The 23,730-nt window shown below is 54.7% G+C and overlaps 1 protein-coding gene and 1 non-coding gene across 7 annotated transcripts in view; one reads left to right on the top strand and one right to left on the bottom strand.

The window, feature by feature from the left end:
* Nucleotides 1–2,889: 2,889 nt before the first annotated feature.
* Nucleotides 2,890–23,730, top strand: part of Iqsec1 (IQ motif and Sec7 domain ArfGEF 1) — a 304,194-nt gene continuing 283,353 nt past the window's right edge. For all 6 annotated transcript variants that reach the window (XM_074044548.1, XM_074044542.1, XM_074044541.1 and 3 more), the window contains exon 1: nt 2,890–3,167. In XM_074044548.1, the coding sequence (XP_073900649.1) occupies nt 2,893–3,167 (275 nt within the window). In that variant the 5' untranslated portion in view covers nt 2,890–2,892. The remainder of the gene's footprint in view (nt 3,168–23,730) is intronic.
* Trnaa-agc (transfer RNA alanine (anticodon AGC)) lies at nt 22,002–22,074 on the bottom strand. The gene has a single exon. It is a non-coding gene; the product is annotated as a tRNA-Ala (tRNA).

Raw genomic sequence — 23,730 nt, 5'->3', positions numbered from 1 at the left:
GAACTTCATATGTCGCCAGGACTGCTAGAGAAGGTTGTCACTGACTCCACATGGCCACCTGTGTCTGTCCCAGCTCCATCCATGGTTCCTGAGTTTTGACCTGTAGCCAGGATGGTATTATTTACACCACGGGGACAGGCAAAGACCTCCAATGAGCATCTTCTGGCTGTTCAAAGTTCACCAGTACTCCACGGTTCTCCTCCAGGACTGGCCTCATGGTTTGGTGGTCCAGTGAAAAATGAATATACTGTGACCTCTGCTCAAAAATTAAGGCATCAAGACAGCCAGGCACGATGGCTCACACCTATAATTTCAGTTACTTGGGAGGCAGGGATCAGGAAGATCACAGTTGGGGCCAGACGAGGCAAAAAGTTTGTCAATAAAAACCTGTATGTGGAGGCATACACCTGTCATCCCAGCTACACAGGAGGCCACAGGTAGGAGGATGGCCATCTGAGGCCAGCCTGGGCAAAAAGCAAGACCCTATCTGAAAAATAAAGTAAAAAGGACTGGGAGTATATGGACTACTAAGTACAAGTGCAATGCCCTAAGTTCAAACCCCACTACCTCAAAAAAAAAAAAAAAAAAAACCAAGACAGGAACAGCAAAGGCCCCACCCCAAGCGGGGGCCTTGTGGGAGCAGCCCCGTGTTACTGCCGGCTACGTGCTCACTCAATTGACTTTCTGTCCCCAGGGAAGAGCTCCAAGAAAGCAGTGGCCTTGTCTTCCTTGCTCTGTGTCCCCAGAGCCTGGCACAGTCCATACTCAGTAACAGTTGCTAAGTGAGTGACTGGCCTCTCTTCTCTGTTGGGGCAGACTTTGTTCCAGAATGTGCGTGAACTGGGGGAGACTGGGGTATGTCGCCTCATTGATGATGGCAGATTCTCTTGTAACCTCCAGCTCTGCGAATTTGCCTGTAACTACAACAACCAGAATGCCAGGAATGAAGGTTGAAGAAACTGAGGGAGGCGAGGCAGAAGGCAAGCAAGAGATTGCTCGCTTACTCTGCGCTTTTCCCATTGCCTGAGGCAGAGGAACTCAGTGCTGGAAGGACAGAGACATGGGCCATGCTTGTCACCCATCCTGTCTCCACTGTGTCCTGTGCATGAACCCCCTGGCTCCTCAGGGCCCTTGCAGAGCACAGGTCTGCAGGACAAGGTCCTGCACAGTCCCAGGGTATGGGGCAGCTCCCCTGAAGCCCCATAGTGCCCTGTCTGTTGTCACCATCTTCTGCCCTGGCCACCTGGAAGTTCCTAAGAGGCAGCTGGAGTCTCATCTCCCAAGGTCTTCCATGTGGCACTGACTGGGTGCTTTGTCTGCAGCATGGTGAGTGACAAATCTCAGAAAGCAGGGAGGAAATGTGAAGATGAAAATGTGAGGTCAGCTTCAACTGGAACTGCTGTTGGGGGCATGTGGAGAGGGCACCAAAGGGGCCTTGGGTGTAGGAGGGGACCAACTTGCTCCTTTCCCGACCCTGATCCTCCTTGACCTGTACTAGGATTGAGAGTAGACTCCCTTGCAGAGCTTTTGCCTGGCGAGGGTGAGGCACTGGGTGCAACCTCCAGCACTGCAAAAACCAACAACAGTGTGTCTTCCCTGGCCTCATGGAGGTGACAGCTTAACATGGAGAAAGAGGAAGAAGCCTAGAGTTGAATCCCCTTTGCTCCCAAACACTGGCAGTGCCCATGTGTGACTCAAGGGTCAGGTCTCCCTGAAGGACAAGAGAAGTCCAGGCTACTTACATTTTTGGGGGGACATTTCTGGTATATCCTAAAATGAGGAAATACTGGAATAGGGTTGCAAAGGCCTTAGTGTATTTAAGTGGATAAACCGAAATGGTAAGTGCCTTTTACACATACAGGTAGGATGCCGTGTAACGGTGCTTTTCATAAAGATTTGTAAAGGTAACGATTTCTGGGGCATGTCAAGGGGGCCTAGTAACAAGGGACAAGTTTAAAGTCACTTTTCCTGATCTAAACGTCCTTGGTGGTTCAGAGGGTCCCAGTAGGTGGCCCCACTACCATTCCCTTTCTCCATATGGGCATGCCCAGGGGACACCCAAGAGCCTCAGCCTCTCAGAGCAGGCTCACCCCCTGCTAGAGGTGGAGGGATGGCCACAGGCGTGGGTGTGGAAGGCCAAGTGTCAGTGAAGCCCGTGTGACACCAGCTGTCACAAAGGATATGCCATCAGAATGTAAATAATAAACTTTCAGAAATGCATGAGATGTAGCCAAAGCTTACCCAGAGGCAAATCTATAGTCTTAAGTGCATTGCTAGGAAACAGGAACCAATGGGAAGACGCTAAGTCCAGAAAACAAAATACCTTTAGCCCAGAGAGTTCTGGAATATGGTAATTATAAGGATCGAAAGAATCAAGAAACGGAGAGTGAGCGAGTCTACAGCTGGGGCTGGGGGGACAAGTGGGGTCCGGCGGGCGCGGTCACCCGCGGTCGGCAGGCGGCGCCCTCCCTCTCTGCTCGCGCTGCCCCCGCGCCTCCTCCCGCTGCGCTCCCGCTCCCGCTCCCCTCCCGCTCGGCGCGCGCCGCAGCCGGCACTTTGCAAACTCCTCGCCTGCCCGCGGCGGCCGCAGCTCCGCGCCCTGCCGGTCCCAGCGCGTCGTGGCGAGCGGGCGGCGGGGCGGCGGCGCGGGCAGCGGGCGGCGCCGAGGCACCGGGGGAGGCGGGAGCCCAGGCGGGGCCGCGCCCGCCCCGCGCCGCCGCCGCGCCCCCCGGGCCGAGCCCCGCGCCTCCGCCGCCGCCGCCGCCGCCGCCGCCGCTGCGCGAGCCGAGCCGAGCCGAGCCGAGCCGCCGTCCCCGCCGCCTTCGCGCAGCCATGGCCGCGCCGCCGCCCCGCCGCCCGCTCGCCTGAGGCCGTGGGCCGCCGCGCGGGGCCATGGGCAGCGCCGCCGAGCCCCCCGGCGCGGCCGCCGCGTACCTGCAGGAGCTGACCCGCATCGTGGCGGCGCAGCAGGAGCTGCTGGCGCGCCGGCGGCGGCGCATCGAGGAGCTGGAGCGCCAAGTGGCACGGCTGAGCCGCGAGAACGCCGGCCTGCTGGAGCGCCACCGCCGCCACCTGGCCGCGTGCGCCCGCCGCCCCGACCCGCCCGGCCCGCCGCCGCCGCCGCCACCGCTCGGCGCCATCCCGGAGCTCGGCGCCCGCCGCGACAAGTAAGCGGGGCCCGCGCGCGCGCGCCAACTTTGGGGGCCGGGCGGGGCGGGCGCGTGCCGGGGTCCCCCGGCTGCGGGTCACTCGCGAGTGGCCGTCCCCGGGCGGGCTAGAGCGGGGCAGCGGGCCCGGTTCCCCCGCCCGCCGCCCGGGATTACCGGCTATTTCGGACCGCGGATTAAGGGGACGCGGGGGACGCGGGGAGGACGCCGCCCGCCCGGCGCTCCCTGTCCCCGCCACTCCCGGACACCGCGCCGGGGAATCCTGAGCGCGGCTTGGGGACTTGGGGGCTTGGAGACTTGGGGACGGGCTCCTCCCGGCTTTGAGAGCCAGTGACCCGAGGGCTCCGCGCCGGCCCGGGAATGGACAGGAGGGAGCCCAGGCAGTGAGAGCCGCTCCCCGCACCCCACGTGTCCCGCCCGCTGGGCTGGGACCTCCAGCCACCCCCTGTCCCTGTCCCTGTCCCTGTCCCTTTCCCTGTCCCAGCCGCGCTCCGTGCGGGCTGCGCGGCTCCTCGGAGGAGGAGGAGAGCCGCGAGGGCTGGAGCACCGGGAGCTCCCCGATCCGGGCGGCAGGCTGGGTGGCTTCTCCTGCCTTCTGTCTTCTGGAGCTGTGCATGGCTTATGATTACTGTCCTGAGAAAGCAGAAAGCAGCGACCCTGCCTATCTGTCGTCCCCCACCTTCCGCCCCCCCAGCTCTGGAGACCCCTGGGGTTCAGCCCCTTCCCGGAGTGTGGGTCAGCGCTGGCTGGTCCCACTGGGCCCCTTCCCCACCTAGGGTTAGAAAGAAAAGCTGCTCACGCCAAGTCCCTAGTGGCTTTGGGAGGGGCACCAGGGCAGGACATGCCTTCATAGGAAACAGGGACACACGTTGGTGGACAGATGCTTCACAGCACCATCCCAGAGGACCAAGTCCTTTTTCCTCTTCAAAGTCACCCCTGGTGACCAGGGCAGATAGTAGGGACAGGAAGATTCCCAGAGGCAGTGGTCCTTATCTGCCATGGGGAGTCCTCAGTGTCCATGGCACACGGGTTGGGGGAGGCTGGCAACATGAAGCCTCCCCCTAGTTGAGACACAACCAAAGACGGTGTCACTTTTAAAATAGTGTAGCATATTTAAGAAAAGGAGGTGGCAACCCCATCCTGGTGCCACTTTTAGGTCTAGGGCAGCTCCCAGGCTTGGATGTGCACACAGGATCCTGAATGTCTCACTGAGCTGGCTCCTGACCCAGCTGGTCCAGGGCAGGCTGGAGAGTCCACATTGCTGCCCAGCTCCAGGACACCCTGGCTGCTGAACTGGGTTCCCTTCAGCACAGCTGCCAGCCCTGTTTTCTACATCTGATTTGTTCCACAGCCTTTGGGAAAGTGAAGGCAGGAGACCCGGTGATGTCCTTGGTCCCTGGCATCTTACTGGTCCACTCACCTTTCTTGGGGTCCTGGGGTGCCAGAGGCTTCTCTGTGAAGCAAGGTGATTGATGCAAAGGAGTGCCGGATAACCAACACCCTTGAGGGCTTTTATGAAACACCTGCTGTATGCAGACCCATCAGCTGTGTGCTTGGAGACATGAGGAAGTTCAGAGAAGAGAGAGGGGAGATAAATTCTACATAGAGAAAGGACAGGTGGATGAACTCAAGTCCAAGGTCCAGCTCTGCACATCCCAGCTGGTGACCATGGGACATGTCACACCACCTTTCCTAGCCTCAGCTTTTCTTAAATGCACACAAAGCAAGAACGGTCTTTCTGAAGATAATGGGAAAGAGAGGAAAGGGCATCCAGTAGGTGCTTCATGCAAGTGGCGTTCTCCTGGGGTCTGTCACTTTCTCATTTCTTTGAGCCAACTGAGCCAGGCAGGAGGTGAGGTCTCTGGGTCAGGGTAGTGACCGTGGGACCATAGGGAAGTTGGTTTGCCACTATGATTGAGCATGAGTTCCCAGAGGGGACAGCTGTGTGAGGTCACAGCATGGAGATTTATTTCCTGCTGGGTGGCTTGGCTGCCCCTCCCTCTTTGTGTGCTGCTGGTTGCCCACTCCCAGACTTCCTGCCGGTGGATGGGAGGATGCCTGGCCAAGCTAGGCCTGGCTGTCTTTTCCTAAGCAGCCCCAGCCCCTCCATCCTGAGTCAGGAGCCCCACCCTACTACACAGGCATCCGGTGTGGTGGCCCATGGCTTGCCTGATGACAGCTTGATCTCACCTCACCAGGCATTCCAGGGACAGGGATGTGTGGGCCTGCTGGAAGTGTCCGAGCTCAGAAGCCTTTAAACTCCTTCTCAGAGAGCCCTCTTGTGTGCCTCAACCACCACTGCAGAGGGTCATCGGGAGCGCCTCAGCTCTGGGGAAGAGGATGAAAACAGGAAAGCAGTAAAGGCTGTCACCATGCCTTTGGTGACTGAGGAGTGTTTGTGGTTGTTGACTTTCCCCTGACATCAGCATCCACATGCAGTCCAGGGTGTGGTCGGCTCCATTCTAAAGAGCTGTTTCTAGGCCTAGGGTGGTCACTGAGTAGGTGAACAGTGGATATTTGTCGAGAGGATGAAGTCTGGGAGGGGAGGATTGAGTGAAATCTTGGTGCTTTCCTTTAGAAAGTCAGATTGACCTTTAACAGACGTGACTGACATTGATGAGTGTACAGAACCACGTCTGGGGGAGCAGGATGGGTGTCTGGTGACTACATCCCCCTGGGGGGGTCCCCGAGTGCCCTTACCGTTTGACGTCTTTGTATTTGCAACTCTTATCACTCCTGCCAGGCAGACGCAATTGCTGCCGTTGTACAGATGTGACATAGGCTCAGAGGTTGTATGCCTTGCCTAAGCCAGGATTGGGACTTGGACCGTGTGGCTCCTGATTTTGCACACCCACCACCTGCCTTTCACGCTGTCAAATGATTGATCCCACCTCCCAGGATTCTGGGTGACTCCAGCCTCTAGTGCTAGAGGAAGCCTGACGTGCACAGATTCTCTCCTGCCATATGGAGTCTTGACACGTGAGGTGGCTGTGCAGAGGGGCAGGGATGAAGGAGATGATCCCTTCTAGCCTTTGACCATCTGAAGTTTCTCGGCAGAAGTAGACATCAGCCTCAAGTGGCTGTGGCCGAGTGGCGTGACCTTCTCTACCTTCTCATCCGCTCCAGCCCTCAAGGACTGTCACATCACACATCACTCAGAGAGGACGTTTTTCTGAAGCTCTGAATTAGTGACTCACTCTGGGGGAGGTTTCCAGTGGTATTCACTCTCTGTTGACTTACCAAACAAATGCTCTTCCCGGGTTTGTGGTGACATTAACCATGACAATGGCACGTCATTTCGGGGGCACGTTCAAGGATGACCGTGGAAGAGGGGGCGGCAGATAAACCTGGATTGTCCTAATTGGCAGCAGGCAGATGACGCAGAAAGCCCTACTTAGGAGGATCCTGGCAAGGAGCCTTCTGAGTTGTGTGTTATCCCTCAAAGTGGCTGGGAAGTACCAAGGCTGGGATTCAGGGGATGAGAAGCTGAGGGCTTCTGTGCAAATTTCTTTCCCCTTATGAGCAAAGACTAGGGGGGTTGGAGAGAGGCCAGGGGGACCTTTTCCTGATCTGAGAGTGTGGCTGAGAAACTGGTGGCAGGAGACACTGTGTTCGTGTTTCCATGAAATAATATTCTTGTTCTCCCAGCCGAGACAAAGCCTGTCTCCAGTGCTGGGAGGATGGCCCTTCGTCAGGAACAAGCTGCACCAGGCTTTGGGGCACTTGTCTTGGTTGGACAAAATGTATTAAACTGTAAGGGAGAGGGGTGAGCCTTTCTTGTTTTCCCAGCAGATGGTAGAGTCCACAGAAAGATGAGGGAGTGTTTCTCTGAAGCTCTCTCCCAGCCATCTGACAAGCTAAGCAAATTATTATTTTACAACCTGGAAAATAAATCAGGGAATGCTTCTTTATCTGCTGGAGCCGAGAAGACAGCAAGCGGCACAGCGTGTGAAGTGCAGTTGAGAGTGGCCTGCCTTCCAGCGATCTGGATTCAGGCCCCTTGTGTCCTCTAGAGAACTCAGGCCTTGAGGCTGTGGCACGAGGCAGGGGAGTGTGAGTGGTGGTCACACTAAAGAGGCCTCAGGCATTTGGGGACATCAGTTTTTGTCACCTGGGTAGCTATTTGTCAGCTGTTTTGTCTCTGACATTGTTTTGACAGCTGATCAGGTCCTTTGTGCTATTTTGTTTCTTATTTTTATTTTGTGCTTTTTAGTGCTTGGCCTAACTTGGGAGGTACACCATTCTGTGCTTGTCAGGGTGTCATCCTAATAATTGCCACCAAGCCACTGAAGAAAGAGACTGGCCAGGTGGTTGGCAAAAATTGGAATCTGGAAAAGCGAACTGACCCAACTGAAACAGAGCAGAAACTACAGATGTGGCCACGAGGCCACCTGAGTTCAGTGGGCCCCCAACTTGCTGCCCCCCCACCCAGGGCAAACCGAGGTCAGGCTGAAATGAGTGAGCTGAAGGGAATTCTCAGGTAGCAGGCCTTTGGGATTTGAGTCCTGCCCCTCCACGGGACTGATAACTAGGAATTTAGCAGGGTGTATCCGGCCAGCTATTGCAAATGCTCGGCGCTTTCTGTTTCTATCAGTAAACAGCTGCAGCCTTGAGCTTGACAATGCTCTCCTCCGCCTCACTGCCCCAGGCTTGCTCTGGGGACTGTCCAGACCTCCTGTGACTGGCCCCGGGCTCTTAGCCCACCCCTAGCAGCAGGTTTGCAGGGTGCAGCCTCTGCCTCAGCCACTTCCCAGGAGCTTGGCCTTCCGCCCAGGACAAGTGAGAATGGCTACTTTGGTACAGGGAGATCAGATGTAGGAATTTCCTGTGTTACCTGGCACTGTGTGACTCGGTAGATGGTGGCTCCAGGGAGGGGGGCATTGCACATGTGGGAGGGGGGCTTTGTGAGGATTGTTTTGCCCATCACTTTCAAAAATCCAGAGAAGCAGAGAGAACCGTGCAGAGTGGAGCACTGCCTTCCTCCTCCCACCAGGCTCTGCAATTAAAGTGTGCAATATTTAGTTTATTGCACAGCTCTGCACCCTCGAGGGTGTTCAGAACACACAGAGGAGGAGCGAACATTCGTGGAGCGCCTGCTGTGTCCCCGGGACAGAGCTCAGCACCGCAGACGCGTGATCGCCGCTTCTCTGTTCCGTGGTTCCTGGGCCACTCGTGTGGATGAGATTCTCGTCCTTGGTTTGGGTGGCTTCCTCACTGCCGCCACTCGGACCTGTGAACCGTGGACACTGCAGAGGGCTTGGGTTGGGGAGGAAATGGGCCTAAGCTGTATGCAGCCCAGGCCGGAAGCAGGTAGCCACATGGGCATCAACACAAGCTTTTTGGAGGAGGTGCCATTTGAGTCAGGGCTGGAGAGAGAGAGAGAGAGAGAGAGAGAGAGAGAGAGAGAGAGAGAGAGAGAAATAGGTGTCAAGGCAGGTGAGACAGCATGCACAGTGTGTTAGTGCACATGGAGTGTTTGAGGGTGACAGGTGTCCTGGGTGGTTGTGGCATGTCTGGGGGTGGGAACATCTGGACCAGAGGAAGCAGACAGTCACAAACCAGCACAGGGCTCTCACCTTGCTTAGAACCCAGATGCCAGAGTTGTAGAGTCTGGGAAACAAGACTAGGTACCCTCTCCCAAGCTTTGTTTTGTTTGCGTCCTGAGTTTGAAATGCTTGGGTTTCCTTCCCAGAGGAGGCCAAAGTCACCAGGAACAGGACAGAAAGCTTGTCATTTGGCCCCTAAATTTAGAATGCCGCAGTTATTATAAAGCCACAGTAACAACTGACCCCTTCCCAGATGCGACGTGCTGGGCACATTGTCCTCAGTGTCTGTGTTGACGCTAACCCTATCGCAGGTGTGAGTTTTATCACCCATTTTGCAGATGTGAGAAGTAAGGCTCAGAGAGGTTGAGAAGGTTGTCCATAGTCACCCAGGTCCATCTGCCCCAGGGCCTGTGCTTCAGAGTTTCTCCTGTGCTGTGCGATTGCTTTGGAACCATCCCAGATAGGGTGTGGTCAACTCACCCAGCCTGGCTTCAGGACTCAGGAGGAGCTCCGGCTTTGCCACTCATCTCAGAAAACTGCAGCTCTGAACATGGCCTCTCACTCGTGACCTGGGAAGTCATCTTGCCTCCAGTCCCGTCACGGTGGTGGTGTCCAGTAGGCGGGAGCATGTGTGGGAAGGGCTCTCCTGGCTGCTCAGCCCCAGCCAGTGCTGGGCGCTCCTCTGTGCGTCAGGCTGACTTCCCGTTGCACAGGTGTTTGCTGACCTCTTGGAAAGCTGTTGATGAATCAGCCTGTGCGTTTTCATTTTCACGTCTTCCCTCACGCAGGACACAAGGGGCACTCAGTCCTCTGGGGGATTTGGAACTAGTGCCCCTCTTCTGACTTTGTTCCCGAGCTTCCTGTGAGTTGGATGTCCTGATTGCTTTGTGTGTGTCTTTTCATAAAGAGTGTCACACTTGCAGAGAGTCAAAGGGGATTAAAAGGCTGGGTCTAGGACTGGGGGGGGCGTTCCTCATCCGACCACTGGGGGCATGGCTTGCTTAGGGCAGAAGATGGGGTTTCCTCAGGGGTTGTCTGGGAACTGGCAGGGCTGCTGGTCCTCTTGGTCCTCTGCAGGCCTACCTGTGGAGTGTTTGGCACCTGGGGGCGAGGCAGCGTGAGATTCCGTGCTTCTGTCAGCCTCAGTGCTCAAATGACAAGTTGTCAGCATGTGTCATGGTATTGGGGGACAGCCTCTAGGGACCCTTACAGGGACAAGATTTGTGGATGGACTGCAGGGCTTTGTGAGCAATCTGCAGTTGAATGGTAACAGGTGGGGTAGCTGGTGTGGAAAACTCTGGCAAGACTCCAGAGGGGTCCGAGAGGAACCTCTCTGAGCCTCGCTTCCTTATGGCTATCCTGGACAGCGATCACTGGTTCTGCCTTTGAGGAGTGTGCCTGGTGGGGTTGAGGCACAGGGAGGGCACCAGTGAGGGAGACGACAGTATGAGGGGCAGGGGCTGGAGTGATGGGGCAGAGCCGGCAGGGCCAGGTAGGCCCACTGTGGATGGGTGGCGTTAATGAAGGGAGACAGAAGTCCTCGGCAGATGTTGAGTGAAGGAGGGACGTAACTGGACTTAGTATGAATAGAACCTCTGACTCCAGGGGCAGGTGGGGACAGGGAGATGGAGGCTGAGGTATGTGCTGCAGAGTGCAGGGGATGCTGGGCCTTGGCCCAGGTGCTGGTGGAGGGGAGCAGGGGTATATGGGTTTTGATAAAGGCATGTGATTTCCTTCTGTCGTTCCATCCCTGGCCTGGATGGGAAGGAAAGAGTACAGCATGGCCAGATGGCTCCAGATGGGATGTGGGTCTCTGTTGCCTCAGTGGCTGTTAGAATGGTGAGTGAGGGGGGTTGATGACATCCCTGGACCTGCCTCCGGCTCCTGCACTCAGGAGGGCCCCACACGCTCACCTCTCTGGAGGTGCAGCACAAGCAGGGCTTCTATCTCCCCTTTCCCCCAAACCCCGAGCTGGGGCTTCTAGGTGACCCTTGGTTGGGTTCATGTGTAGGACAGCACCATGGACAGGACAGACTCTGAGGCCAGGGTGCTGACCAGAATCTCAGCTCCCTCCACCACATGCTAGCTGTGTCTCCTCTGGCTAGTGATTTAGCCTTTCTGTGCCTCAGTTCCCTCACCTGTAAAACGGGGTTCTAAAACATCACTTATCTCCTAGAGGTAAATCCTAATGCATATAAGTGCACAGGGTGCCCCGTGCTCACTTCTCTCTGCTCACTCTTTCTAGCAGAGAAGAAATTTGATGTGAGAGAGAGGTCAGACAGTTTGGGGTTCTGCAGTACTCATTATCCATCTACCTTCTTACCTTTCTGCATGTTTAAAGGGCTGATTTTGAATCCAACCCTTTGTAATATGTGCTGTCTCCATCCATTTAGCCCTCCATTGCAGGCTCTTTGCATGTTTTAAGTTGCTTAAAATTGAATGGAGGACTCCCCACAAAACAAGCAGAAGCTCCTGGAATATTCTGTCTCCCTGTTACAGCTCACCACGTGCTCACATGTCTGCCTGACTTTTGGAGGCTTTGCTTTCACCCAGCTTTAGCTCTGAGATGGGTAGAAATCTTTTGCCTCAGGAGGATGTGTAGGGTCCTTAACCACCCCATTTGGTTCTCACCCAAAGGCTGACCTTTTGTGTGTCAGGAACTGGGGTCAGTATTCAGCAGATGCCAACAACATCCCTGGGATCATCCTCCAAGGCTGCAGTGAATCGATTATTGGGAGCAAAGGCATTTTTATAATCTAAGCCATTGCACAAGATTATATATCTTCTCCCTCTGAGAAGCAATGTAAGAGCCGGGCACCGTGGCTCACACCTGTAATCCTAACTGCTCAGGAAGCAGAGATCAGGAGGATCGTGGTTTGAAACCAGTCCAAGCAAATGGTTCAAGAGACCCCCATCTCAAAAATACCCAACAGAAGTCAGGACTGGCGGAGTGGCTCAAGTGGTAGAGTGCCAAACTAGCAAGTGTGAGGCCCTGAGTTCAAACCACAGTACTGCAAAAAAAAAAAAAAAAAGGAATGTAAGGGATGAAATTTCCACTCTTCTTCAGTAATGAGTAGTAGTAACTGTGATGATGGTTATTGTAACACTTGCTACAACTCTGAGGAAGGGACCGTTGTTATCACCATTTTACAGCTGGAAAAACAGAGGCACAGAGAGGCAAGGTTGGAGAAGGTGGAGGCTTGAGCAAGAATCAGCAAGCACATCTCCCTCAGTGCTGTCATCGGTGTGATTGTGGTGGTGCTGGGGTTTGAACTCAGGGCCTGTACTTACTAGGCAAATGTTTTACTACTTCAGCTATACCTCCAATCCCCCAGAGCTGTCACCTGGACATTTTTATGGGACCTTTTTAATTTTATCCCGTTGAGTTTAGAAACACACTGTGTGTGAGTTTAGTCCAGGGAGGAGGTTCCATGTGCACTGGAGAAGTGTCCTGTGCGTCCGTGAGACCTAACTGAGCTGTAGTGTTGTTTACATCTCCTGCCGACCCTGTTCATTGTTGAACATGAGGCATTGATATTCCCGCCTTCAGTTCATATATTTTGGGATTCTGTTGCTCGGTGCATATGTGTTTATAATAGTGGATTCGGCTCTCTTATCATTATAGAATTTCCTTTGTTCATAGCAACAACATTTTTTAAACGTCTCTTATTTGATATCAGTATAGCCACTCTCTTTTGGCTACTATTTGTCTGGCATATCTTTTTCCATCCTTTTATTTTCTTTGATCTAAAGTGAGTCTCTTACAGACAGCATGCAAGCGGATTATGTTTTTATCCATTCTGTCAGTCTCTGCCTTTTGATTGGAGGATTTAGTGTACTTACATTTAATATAATATTGATAAGGTAGGATCTACAGGTACAATTTTTTTATTCTGTGTATGTCTCATGTCTCTTTTCCTCTAGTCCTCCATTTCTTCCTTCTTTTCTGTTAAGTATTTTCTTCCTGTTTTGGGGGGTACTGGGGATCATATAAGAATTTTCTAATGCAATATTTTAATTCCCTTGTTTATTTTTGTCCTTAGGGGATGTTTTAGAACTTAATAAACTTGTTCTAGAGACAGAACACCCTATGTACCTACCCTCACACCAAGAGAATGACAACAGGGAAGGAACTGGATGGGGATGTGAAGCCCAGTGGCAGGCTCCAGGAGAGAGAGGCTGCCAAACACAGATGTGGACCCATGATAAAGTGGGTGGGCACCAGAAGCCACCTGGGGACAAAGAGCGAATTGTCTGCCTCTCCTGTTCCTGTGAGAGGCCCTGCCTCAGGTTAGGTTTTAATGAATATGTACTGAGCGAAAGAACCAATGATTGAGTGTATCAATCAGTCATTCACCACTCCCTCTAAATGTTCTGTTCATTGCTGTGTGGCGAGTTCACGTTCAGTCTTAAAACAGCCATTGTTTGATTACATCTCAAGATCAGCAGATCGGAGTTTGGGCAGTTGTGTTTCCTGTATTGTCAAGGGAAGAGACTCCACTGGCAGGTGGGCTGATCTGGAGGGTTCCCAGTGACACCCTGGCACCCGTGGAGGTATCTGGAAGGCTGGGCTCAGCTAGGATGGCTGACTAGAATGTCCAGTGTCCACATGTGGCCTCTCCAGCATGGTGGACTCGGGAGTCCGGCTTCTTATGTGGTGACCCAAGGGTCCCTGAATGCGTACTCCAAAAGGCCTGGGAGGGAGATGTGAGGCTTCTTGTGGCTGTCCCTCAAAAGTCTCAGAAGGTCACTTTTGCCACATCCTGTTAGTCAAACAGATGGCAAGCCCAGCCCAGGTTCAAGGACAAGGGCCTTGGACCCTCCGTGCGTGGGAGGATAGCAGATTTGCAGAGGCCTTTACTCTCACTCTGGGTTTTCTGAGACCACACTAGGTTTTGAGAAGTTCCTCTGGGCTTTGCCTCTCTCTCTGTGGAAGATCACATGCACATTCCTCTCCTGTGTGACACCGGTCTGTGTCAGGCCACCGTGTTACTCAGCTTTCTGCTACTGAGACAGAATATAAAGCTGGAAAAGTTTACTGTGGCTCATGGATTTTCTGAGGTTGGAAGCCATGCTCACTTAGCACTGCTGCATTTGGGCCTGCAGTGAGGCGGAACACCATGGTGGAAATGTGTAGTAAAGGAAGCTGCTTATCTCATGGCAGCTGGGAAGCAAAATGAGAGCAGAAAAGGCCATGCTGTGTAGGGTAGAACACGCCTGTAATACCAGCTACCTGGGAGGCAGAGATCAGGAAGATTGTAGTTTGAGGCCAGCCCAGGCAAAAAGTTAGTGAGGCTCCAACTTGACAAATAAGCTGGGGATGGTGGTCCATGCCTGCAGTCCCAGCTGCTCAGGGGGCCATAGGTAGCTGCATTGTAGTCAGAGGCCTGTCCCACACAAGAAGTGCGAGACCCTGTGAAAACTCGCTAAAACAAAAAAGGGCTGGGGGCGTGGGTATGGCTCAAATAGTAGAGCACCTGCCTACTGAGCACAAGGCCCTGAGTTCAAATCCCAGTATCACCAAAAAAAAAAAAAAGAGAGAGAGAGTCCCACAATCCTCCTCAAAGGCCTGCCTAAAGTCCTCCCTCTAGGCCCTACCTCTTCTTAAAGACTCCACCATCTCCCAGTAGCACCAATCAGGGGACACATGGGCCTTTGGAGGACGTTCCAGATCCTAACTGTGGCAGCCGGTCTTGGTGGGAGGCTGGGGATGGGTCCCAGGCCTGGGAGCTGACCGAGGCTCTGGGTGGGCACTGGGGCAGGCCAGGATCCCTGCTCAGCCGCTCGGGGAGCGCTCGCCTATTCTCGCCCACCTCCCTCGCTCCGAGCTGGAGCTGTATTTTTAACTCCTGCCATATGGCAGGGCAGCCAAAACATCCCGGGAGACGGAGTCTGGGGAAGTCACGCGTGTGGCGTGGTGTTGGTCGCGGTGACGCCGAGCCCTGTGTTCTCGTTCCTGCCTCTTCCCTGGCTTCACGCACACCACGAGCAGTGTGGCCCTTGGCCGGCCTTCGTTTTACTGTGGGGTGGGGAGCGTTACAGACCCCGTCCTTCCCGTCCTTCCCGGGGGACTTCACGCCGAGGAGGGTGACGCCATGCGGGGCTCATAGCAAGCTGCACTGCTCGTCTCCCACGTGACGCCCTCACCAGACGACAGTGCCATGCTTCTGGGCCTCCCAGCCCAGAACTGTGAGCCACATTGGTTCTGTTCTTTACCCAGTCTCAGGTCTCCAGTGACATCAAGAAGAAGGGCCCATGTCAGCCACAGAAACAGGCATTTGCCCGCATGCTCTCTCTGCTCACAAACCTGCCCCGGGTGGGTGGCTAGGTGTCTGCTGGCTGATTTACCCAGCGCCCCCGCCACCCTCTGCACTGTCACTTGTGTCAGATGTGTGCCGTGTTCAGTTTTCACCCCTCACGCCTTTCCCTCTGCCTGGAGGGCCCTTCCCTGTTCCTGCCTCCTCCTTTAAGCATGGGTTCACATCTGGCACCCTTCCTGGATTTTGACACACACCAGAACGAGTCTTCTTTCTAAGTACAGCCCTAGGTCCGTCTGGGCCCTCCCGTCTGCTCTTACCACTGCTTCTTGGGGTGCCTGCGTCTCCCAACCCGGAGAGGCCAGCAGCCATGCCCTGCTCACCTTTGCAGTCCAGCAAACTGCCTGTATTTAAAGTGACATATTGTCAGGTGTGGTGGCTTAGGGAATATATCCCAGATGCCCAGGAGGCAGATATCAGGAGGATAGCAGTTTGAGGCCAGCCAGGGCAAAAAGTTAGTGAGGCCTCCATCTCAGTAAGTTGGGTGTAGCACATCCTGTAATCCCAGTACGTGGGAAGCCTGGGCAGGAGGGACGTGGTCCAGGCAACAATGTGAGCCCTAAAAGGGGACCAGGTACTAGAGAAAAGGTTAGATCAAAAAGAATTAACCTAGAAGGTAACACCCACGCACAGGAAATCAATGTGAGTCAATGCCCTGTATAGCTATCCTTATCTCAACCAGCAAAACCCCTTGTTCCTTCCTATTATTGCTTATACTCTCTCTACAACAAAATTAGAGATAAGGGCAAAATAGTTTCTGCTGGGTATTGGGGGGGGGAGCGGGAGGGGGTGGAGTGGGTGGTAAGGGAGGGGGTGGGGGCAGGGGGGAGAAATAAACCAAGCCTTGTATGCACATATGAATAATAAAAGAAAAATGAAAAAAAAAAAAAAAAAGAAAGTGATTCTTGTCATAATCTTGAAAAAAAAAAGTTTTAAGCATGAATAAATGCTATATAAAAGCAATGGTTAAAATGTATGCATTTTCTTTTTAAATTGAGAAAAAAAACAAAAAAACAAAAAAACAATGTGAGCCCTACCTGAAAAATGACTAAAGCAAAAAGGGCCGGGGCGTGGCCCACGTGGAAGAGCTCCTGCCTAGCCAGTGTGAGGCCCCGTTTCCATCCCCAGCATCTCAAAACCAGACGAGTAAGTCCTGTGACGGTGGCCACCACCGCAGCAGTGTTCACTCACCGCAGCTGTTTTCCCCACACGAGGGTGTCACCAGGAGAGGGACTGAAATTGTCCAGTACTGAGCCCTGCTCTGCGTTAGCTGATCCCTTTTACTCATGGATCCATCTACAGGCGAGAAAACTGACACTCAAAGAGGCGACGGACGCCTGTGGCCTGGGCCGTGGAGCTGAGGACGTGGGCCTGGCCTTTGTGTCTCCCTGCCCAGTGCTCTTTGCATCCTGCTCTGGGTGGGGCCCATTGTGTACCCCTGGTCGAGCTCTCAGACTCTGCCTGTGGCTGGGCGGAGCTGGCCGTGAGCTGGCCTTTGTGCTTCCATGGCCTCTCAGAGGATGGTCCTGATGGAAGGCTGTGTGCTGCTCCCATGGACAGGACTTAGTGAGCCCTTCTCTGTTGTCACTAGAAACCTTAAGCTCCAGGGCAGGAGAGGGCAAGGACAGGTCTGAGGGAGACATAGGTGCCCCTTGTTTAGGGAACTGGGTGGGCTGAGGGGCTGTGGATGTACCCTTCTCCCAGATTTTCAGTCAACAGACGTCAAAAGTCCCACCCTCCTGGGCTGGAGGAGACCAGAGGGACGGGGAGAGTGGCTCTTACTTCATCAGGCGCTGAGGGTCTTCCTCCCGCAGGCGGTTTCTGTGTGAAATGTTGTCTCTGAACTCTGTGCTGAGCTGGCAGATGCGTCTGCCTCAGTCAGTCCCTTCCTGCTGCTGTAACACATAGACCTGCAGCTTGTCAACTGTAGACAGCGATTGCTCTCAGCTCTGGACGATAAAGGCCAAGGTCAAGCTGTTGCAGACTCAGGCCCTGCTCTGTGGATCACAGGTGGCACCTCCTCACGACCTCCATGGAGGAGGGAGAGGAGCTCACTGGGGCCTCCTAATAGGGCACTAGTCCATTCACCGGGGTCTGCCTGCACGATCTAATCATCCCCCACAGGCCCACCATCACCTTGGGAGGTAGGATTTGAACATGTGAACTGTGGAGGGTGCCAGGATAACCTAGCCAGCATCTACGGAGCCTCGTCTATTCAGATGTTGGAGGTGGGAGGCTGAGGCCACTGCCAGCTGGCCGGGCCCTCCTGCCCCTTGACCTCACTGCCTGGTGTGGAAGCAGAGCCTGCTCTGGGCCTGTCCCCCGTGAGGGGCTGAGGGAAGACTTTGCTGGATAAACTATCCAGGCTGAGGAGGCAAAAGGGCCCTCAGGATGGACAGTGCACCCCAGAGGGTCACAGCCACCCTCTGCACTGTCCTTCGGTGACTTTGGGGGCTCAGCATATGGGACCTACTTGTGCCTCCTCAGAAGGGGTTGGCTTTTGACTTCTGGAAGTGACAGCTTCCACCCGAGTTCACAGTTTTCTCCCTGACTGGTTCTTCTTTCTTGAACTTGATTGACACTCACCGCTCCCTCTCACACAGGGGTGCGGGGGCTGCTGCTCCGTGCAGCCCACATAGGCCCTCAGAATCCCCTGGTTTAATGAACAGGTCCTTTCCTGGCTATGCTGTGGGCTACACTTGGCTAACCGTAGCCTGGTTACACCTGTGCTCCGTCCTCCAGGGAATATCAGGCCCAGGCTCTCGTTCACTTGCGGTGGAGGGCTGTGGTGCTGGATTGAATGCTGTCACTTCTCAGGCCCCGATATGCCAAGTGCAGTTTGGTTCAAACAGAACTGCAGAGGGGGTGTGTGTGTGTGTGTGTGTGTCTGGGGCTGGGTACTGGCTCCATCCCCAGCAGCCCGAGAGTGCTTCCTCATCTGGAATGTGGGTGTAAGAATGGCACCCCCCTGCAGCCTGGGCCTGCAAGAGAGCCCACCATGCATGGTCATTGTTTCAGAGGTGGGGCTCACTGTACCGGCAGTTTTAGGTGAAGAGGCAGATCCCTAGGGAGATGGGAGTGGGGTGTGCAGCTGAGACCCGCGGCTACCTTCCAGTTTCTGCTTTCCTCTTTCCTTGAGCAAGAATGGTCCTGGACAAGGAGAATAAAGACCATTTCTTAGCCTCCCTAGTAATTATGACACTGTGACTCTGTGGCCAGTCAGAAGCCAACGTGTAGCATGCAACTTCTAGGAAGTCCCCTCGGCAGTATTTGTCTGCTGCCCCTTCTGCTTTCTGTTGATGGGAATAACGATATGATGGCTGGGGTGTAGGGAGCCATTTTGGTTTTAGAGGACAAGGGATTTTTCTGCCATAGGGATGAGAGGGGAGAGAGCCTGAAGGAGCCTGAGCCCCTGGTAACCTGGGGGAGCTGCTCTGTGCACTGTGGACTGCATGCCACCAGACTCCTCTGTGAGACAGTAAAGCCATGTGTTTAAGTCTGTGTTAATGTACTTGGTTTGGGTCCCTTGTTAGCAGTCCTTTTCCTAAAGCTGTAAGGAAGGTGTTTTTACAGCTGATTTAAAGATATTGGGTGTCATCTCTGGGTTTGAGTCTGGGAGTGGAGCTGGGACCCTCAGAGCCCTAGTGTTGGAGTGGTTGCTGAGTTTGATCACTGAGCAGGTCAGGGTCAGCTACACGTGATACAGCAGCAGAGGTTGCTGAGGTCCCCTGAGCCCTGCCCTCGGGGGAGAATGTCTTGTGAGGGTGGAGCACTGTCTGCCATGGACTTGTGGGTTGTACTGGAGGCTGCAGGGTCTCTTAGAAAAGGGGCCTGTGGATCAGCTAGGCTCCTGCCACATGGATCTAGGAGACAGCAAGGGCAGGAGAAGGGACAAGGCCTCACAACTGCAGCTCACAGTCCTGTTGTCCTAGAGCCCTCAGCTGTGCCACAGAGAGACAGGAAGAGATAGGGAGAGACAAGGAAAGAGGGACGGAGTGGAAGAGAGGAGCAGACTCCCTGCCTCCCTCTTCCCCACCGCTCCTGCCTCCCTCCCCATGCTGAAATCCTCATTGATGGTCTCATTTCTCCAGTCACCTAACCAGCCCTCCCCAGACCTCCAAGTGCCGGCCTTCTTCAGGGTGAGGCCAGGGCAGGGTGAGGCCTCGTTAGTCCTGGAGTTGCCAGGCTAGGGGTAGAAGCAGGTGGGCAGGAGGGAAGGGGCGCCAGGCACTGCACATTTTGAAGGTGATGTGTGTGCAGGTTGATTTTTGGTGAGAACCCTAATGGGAAGTTGGGGTGGTGACGCTGTCTACTCCCCACTTGCCCTTCCCCCACAGCCCAGATGAGCCCACTCTGCCCCGCTGTGGGCTCCACAGAAACCTGGCGCTTTTCCCCGCAGGGCTGAGCCTGCTGCTTCCTGGGCTGCTGCTGCTGCTGCTGCTTGAATTTGAAAACCAATTTGGGTTTCAAAAAAGAAAGTGTGACAGGCTGTGGGGTGACAGGCAGTGAGCCTGACTTGGGGCTGCGCTTGCTGGATCTGTGCAGCTAGGCTTCCAGGAAGGCAAGTTCCTAGGTGGCTTTGCTGGGGGCCCCGGCCGCCCCCACCGCTCTGAAGCTGAGAGCTTCGGGGTTATTTATATCCACTCCACAAATCTTTTGATCTTCACGAACGCAGGCAGAGCCTGTGTGTGCTGCCTCTGCCTGCTGCCTCCCAGGCCGAAAGGCGCAGGGACAAGGATGCGATCCAGAGAGCAGCTGGCCAGGAGGCCCTGCTGTCCTCACCTCAGCTCAGGACACCTGACTCCACCCTTCGGTCCTGCGTCACTGTTCTTAGGCAGGGGGCGCTGCCAGGGACTCACATTCTTTGATGAACACCTACTGGGTGCCAGGTACTTTTTTCCAAAGGAGAACTGTTCGCTTTAGTTTTCAGAGCTATGACAGGTCCACATGACGTAGAGTTTACCCTTGTCACCGTTTTTAAGTGGGGAGTGCAGTGGCGTTAGGCACCGTTCCCTGCTGCAACCATCACCACCATCCATCTGCAGAGAGTCGTGTTTTCTTGCAGCGCTGGGCATGGAACCCAGGGACTTGTGCAGGCTGTGCAAATACAGTACCACTGAGTCACCCCCCAGCCCTTTCCCATCTTCCCAGACTGAAGCTGCGTCCCCATTAAACACTAGCTCCCCTGCCCTCTCCCTAGCCCCGGCACCCACCACGCTACTCTCTGAACATACTGTGCCAGGGGCCATATGTAAGCAGAATGGTGCAGCGTTTACCTTTTGTGGCTGACTTGTGTCACCCCACATCACGTCCTCAAGGTTCACCGGCATTTCCTTCCTTTTTAAAACTTGTATAATGTTCCATTGTGCACGATGACCACTTGGGTGCTCCCCCATCAGCTGGGCAAGCAGGAGTGCGAATCCCTCTCTGAGCCCCACTTCCAGTGCTGTGGGGTGTGGGTGAACCAGGGTGGGAGCGCTGCGTCAGGGGGAGTGTGCCAGTGCTGTGAGGTGCCTGAGCTCACTCGTCCTCACGTGGCTCTGAGTGGTGGTGTGGCCGGCATTTACAGATGAGGAAACTGAGGCAGGGGGATGGTGGGTGCAGACAGGGGTGGTCAGAGTAGCCGCTCGGCTGTCAGTGTGTGGGCTCTTGTGTCCCCGGGGCATGTGACTCTCACTCGCTTCCCTTAAAATAAAATTAATTATGACTTTTTATTAAGAACATTTATTTTTGAATAGGTACCAAAAGAGAATGAAGTCTATGTAGCTGTCATCCGGCTTTATCCATTACCAAAATTTTACCACTCTATTTTATCCGCTCCCTCTGTTTTTGTCCCCTCCTTCCTCTCAGGGGTCCCTATGTAGATGTTGCCTCTCAGAGGCCTTCCCAGCCCCCAGCTCTCACCCCAGTCCCTGCTCACCTGTATTTTGCTTCTTAGCGCAAATCCCTGAGCTGTTTGTGTATTTATTTGCTTATCAGCTGCCTCCCCAGAGGGTACGTGCTATGCCAGGACAGAGTTCTGCCTGTCCTCTTCTAGCCTAGCAGTTGGCACCTACTGGGCACCCAGGGCAGCCATCAAGTGACCAAGTGCATGTGGCTGGCACCCTCTCCTTTCCCCGCCGGTGGCCTTGGACCCTGCTACAGCAGCCAAGTAGCTGAGGGGTGCCTCTCCCACTTCTGCTTGCTGTGCCTACCCGCAGGCCCGGCCTTGACCTGCATAGGGGGCAGCCCAGGCCTGGTGGCCTCTCACCCCGCCTGCGCTCAGGGCTGACAGTGATGAAGTCCCCTCCGTGTTCCAGTTATTAACTCCCAGTGCAGGACTCTCTGTGCTGGTGATGGCAGCCTCACTGACACAGTGGCCCCGGCTGCAGTTTGCAGGCATCCCTTGCCATTCACAGCGAGTGGTGATACATTGGTATCCCTGCTTTTCCCGGCTGCAGTGTGGATGGCGAGCTAATCACATCGCAGGCACTGGGGCATCCATCATCGCCGTCTGGCCAAGGCCTCTCCAACTCTATCTGGTCATTTATGCCCATCGCCATGTCCACATGCTTCACCCCCAACATGGAGGCTTTCTCTTCTGTTAGCCTTGTTCTCTGTCCTCGCCCAGTGAGCATCGTCATTTGTATTTGTGGTTTGCCACAAATTGGATTCCTTTACCCACTGTTGCTCCCTGTGTCTGCTGCCGGGCTGTTCCTGTGGCTGACGTGGGCCTCACCCAGCCACTCACACACACCTTGCCGTGTGCATGAGTGATCCATGACGGGGGTACAGGAGCCAATGGCCTGGCCATAAGGCCAGGCATCTGTGGTGAGCTTGCTTTCCAGCCCCTGGGGGTCAGGCCTGGACAGACCCTCTCCATGAGCCCTCTTCCCTCTCAGACTCCGTGGAAAGCAGCTGTCAGCTCCCAATATCCCTGTGAGGTTGGTGGGGGGGGCACCAAAGATAGAATGTTCTTTTTTTTTTTTTGGTGGTGGTACTGAGGTTTGAACTCAGGGCCTCATGCTTGCTAGGCAGGCACTCTACCACTTGAGCCACACCTCCAGCTCTTTTTTCTTTAGTTATTTTTCAGGCAGGAGCTCAAGTTTTTGCCTGGGGTGGCCTTAGACTGAGGTCCTCCTATATGTGCCTTCTGAGCAGCTGGTGTCACAGCATGTAAACCACATTGGTTTATGGAGAAATGGTCTTGCTAACTTTTTGCCCAGGCTGACCTTGAACCGTGATCCTCCTGATCTCCATTTTCAGAACAGCTGGGATTATAGGCATGAGCCGTCTCACTTGACTTGAGATTCTACATCTTTCTTACCCATGTTGGGTACCCAGATCTGCATTAGGGTCACCCCCACACTGGTGGGCACCCAGCTTTTTGCTTCTCCCTGACCAGAACTTTTGTGGAGGGATGACCACCTGCTCTACTGTCTACTCCTTTAGGAATGGACATCTGAGCTGCACTGTGGCTGGTGTTACTCCAGACACCTGTGTGAGGACACCTGTAGGGCAGACACCCAGGATGCAGCCACTGTCCCCATAGACCAAGCAGGGTACATTGTGTACCTGCTAAGCAATGCCTGCCCTTGGACCTGTCACCCCCACCCCCACTCCATCACAGGCCAGGTCTGGGCTCTCTGGCCTTCAGACTCTCTCTGGAGGTTCCTGCCTCCCCAGCTCAGCTCCTGCCCCTCATCCCCAGCCCTGAGGGCCCTCATTCCAGTCCTGGGCAGTGGCTCAGTTTCCCTTGGTACCATCTTGCCTCTCCTCCTCTATAGTGACTGCCCCTGCCTCTCCTCCTATTCATTCCCAGTGACTGAGTCCAGATGGTGCCTCTGCTGGGAAGCTTTCCTGGAGGTCCCTGTTGCCCCCAGCAGGCCTGGCTTGTCCACAAGCAGAGCGTGCGGAGCTGGAGGGTGGTGATGCCACATGGACTTGGGTTCTGCCCCCTGGTGATACATGGAGATTGGAGGGCTGGCTGCCCCACAGGATTGTCCTTGCACTCCAGACGTGTCTGTACGGTGAATAGCAACATGGGCCTCTCCTAGTCCCCTCTGTGGGCGGAAGCCCTGCCCTTCCCTTCTGCTTCCTGCCCAGCTGTGTCCTTTCTCCTAAGGGAGGTGGTGTGAGGGGAGCCGTCCTGACTGGCCTTGGTCCAGAGTGACACTGAGGTCTAGGAGGGTCTGGAAACCATAGAGCCGTCCTGCAGCTGGAGCCTCCACCCCCACCTGGCCTTGTCTGTTCCTGGGAAGCTTGTGTGATTTGGGAGGTAGTCTCCTTCCTTCCGACCCCTGGGAAAGGAGCCCACTCTTCTGTCTCTCTGCCAGGGACTTTAGACAAGACCATACTGGGGAAGCTCTGGGACAGAGGCCTAGGTGTGGGCTGCAGCTTGTCCTGGCTGTCTGCAGATCTTTTCTCCTCCTGGAGCTTCTGTTTCCTCATCTCTGAAGACACTGAAGGCTTTCAGGGAGGTCTGGCGCCATGTAGGTCCTCAGCGAGGTTGGTCCCCCAGGATGGCCAAGCTGGGGGTAGAGCTCAGTGCTACAGCCAAATTGCTGAGGGTCTCCAACCCACTCTGTGGCCTTGAACACTTTACAGAGCCACTTTGAACCTCAGTTTCCTCATCTGTTCAGTTGGGATGATAAGGGTCCTTTGGAGGCTTGTTGAAGGTGCAGAGCCTGGGTGCCCTGGCCTAAGCTATTTGGTCAGTGA

The sequence above is a fragment of the Castor canadensis genome, chromosome 10 (genome assembly GCF_047511655.1).
Source record: "Castor canadensis chromosome 10, mCasCan1.hap1v2, whole genome shotgun sequence".
Classification (NCBI taxonomy): Eukaryota; Metazoa; Chordata; class Mammalia; order Rodentia; family Castoridae; genus Castor; species Castor canadensis.
Note: the sequence above shows the minus strand (reverse complement) of the source record. Positions and strands in the feature narration are given on the sequence as shown.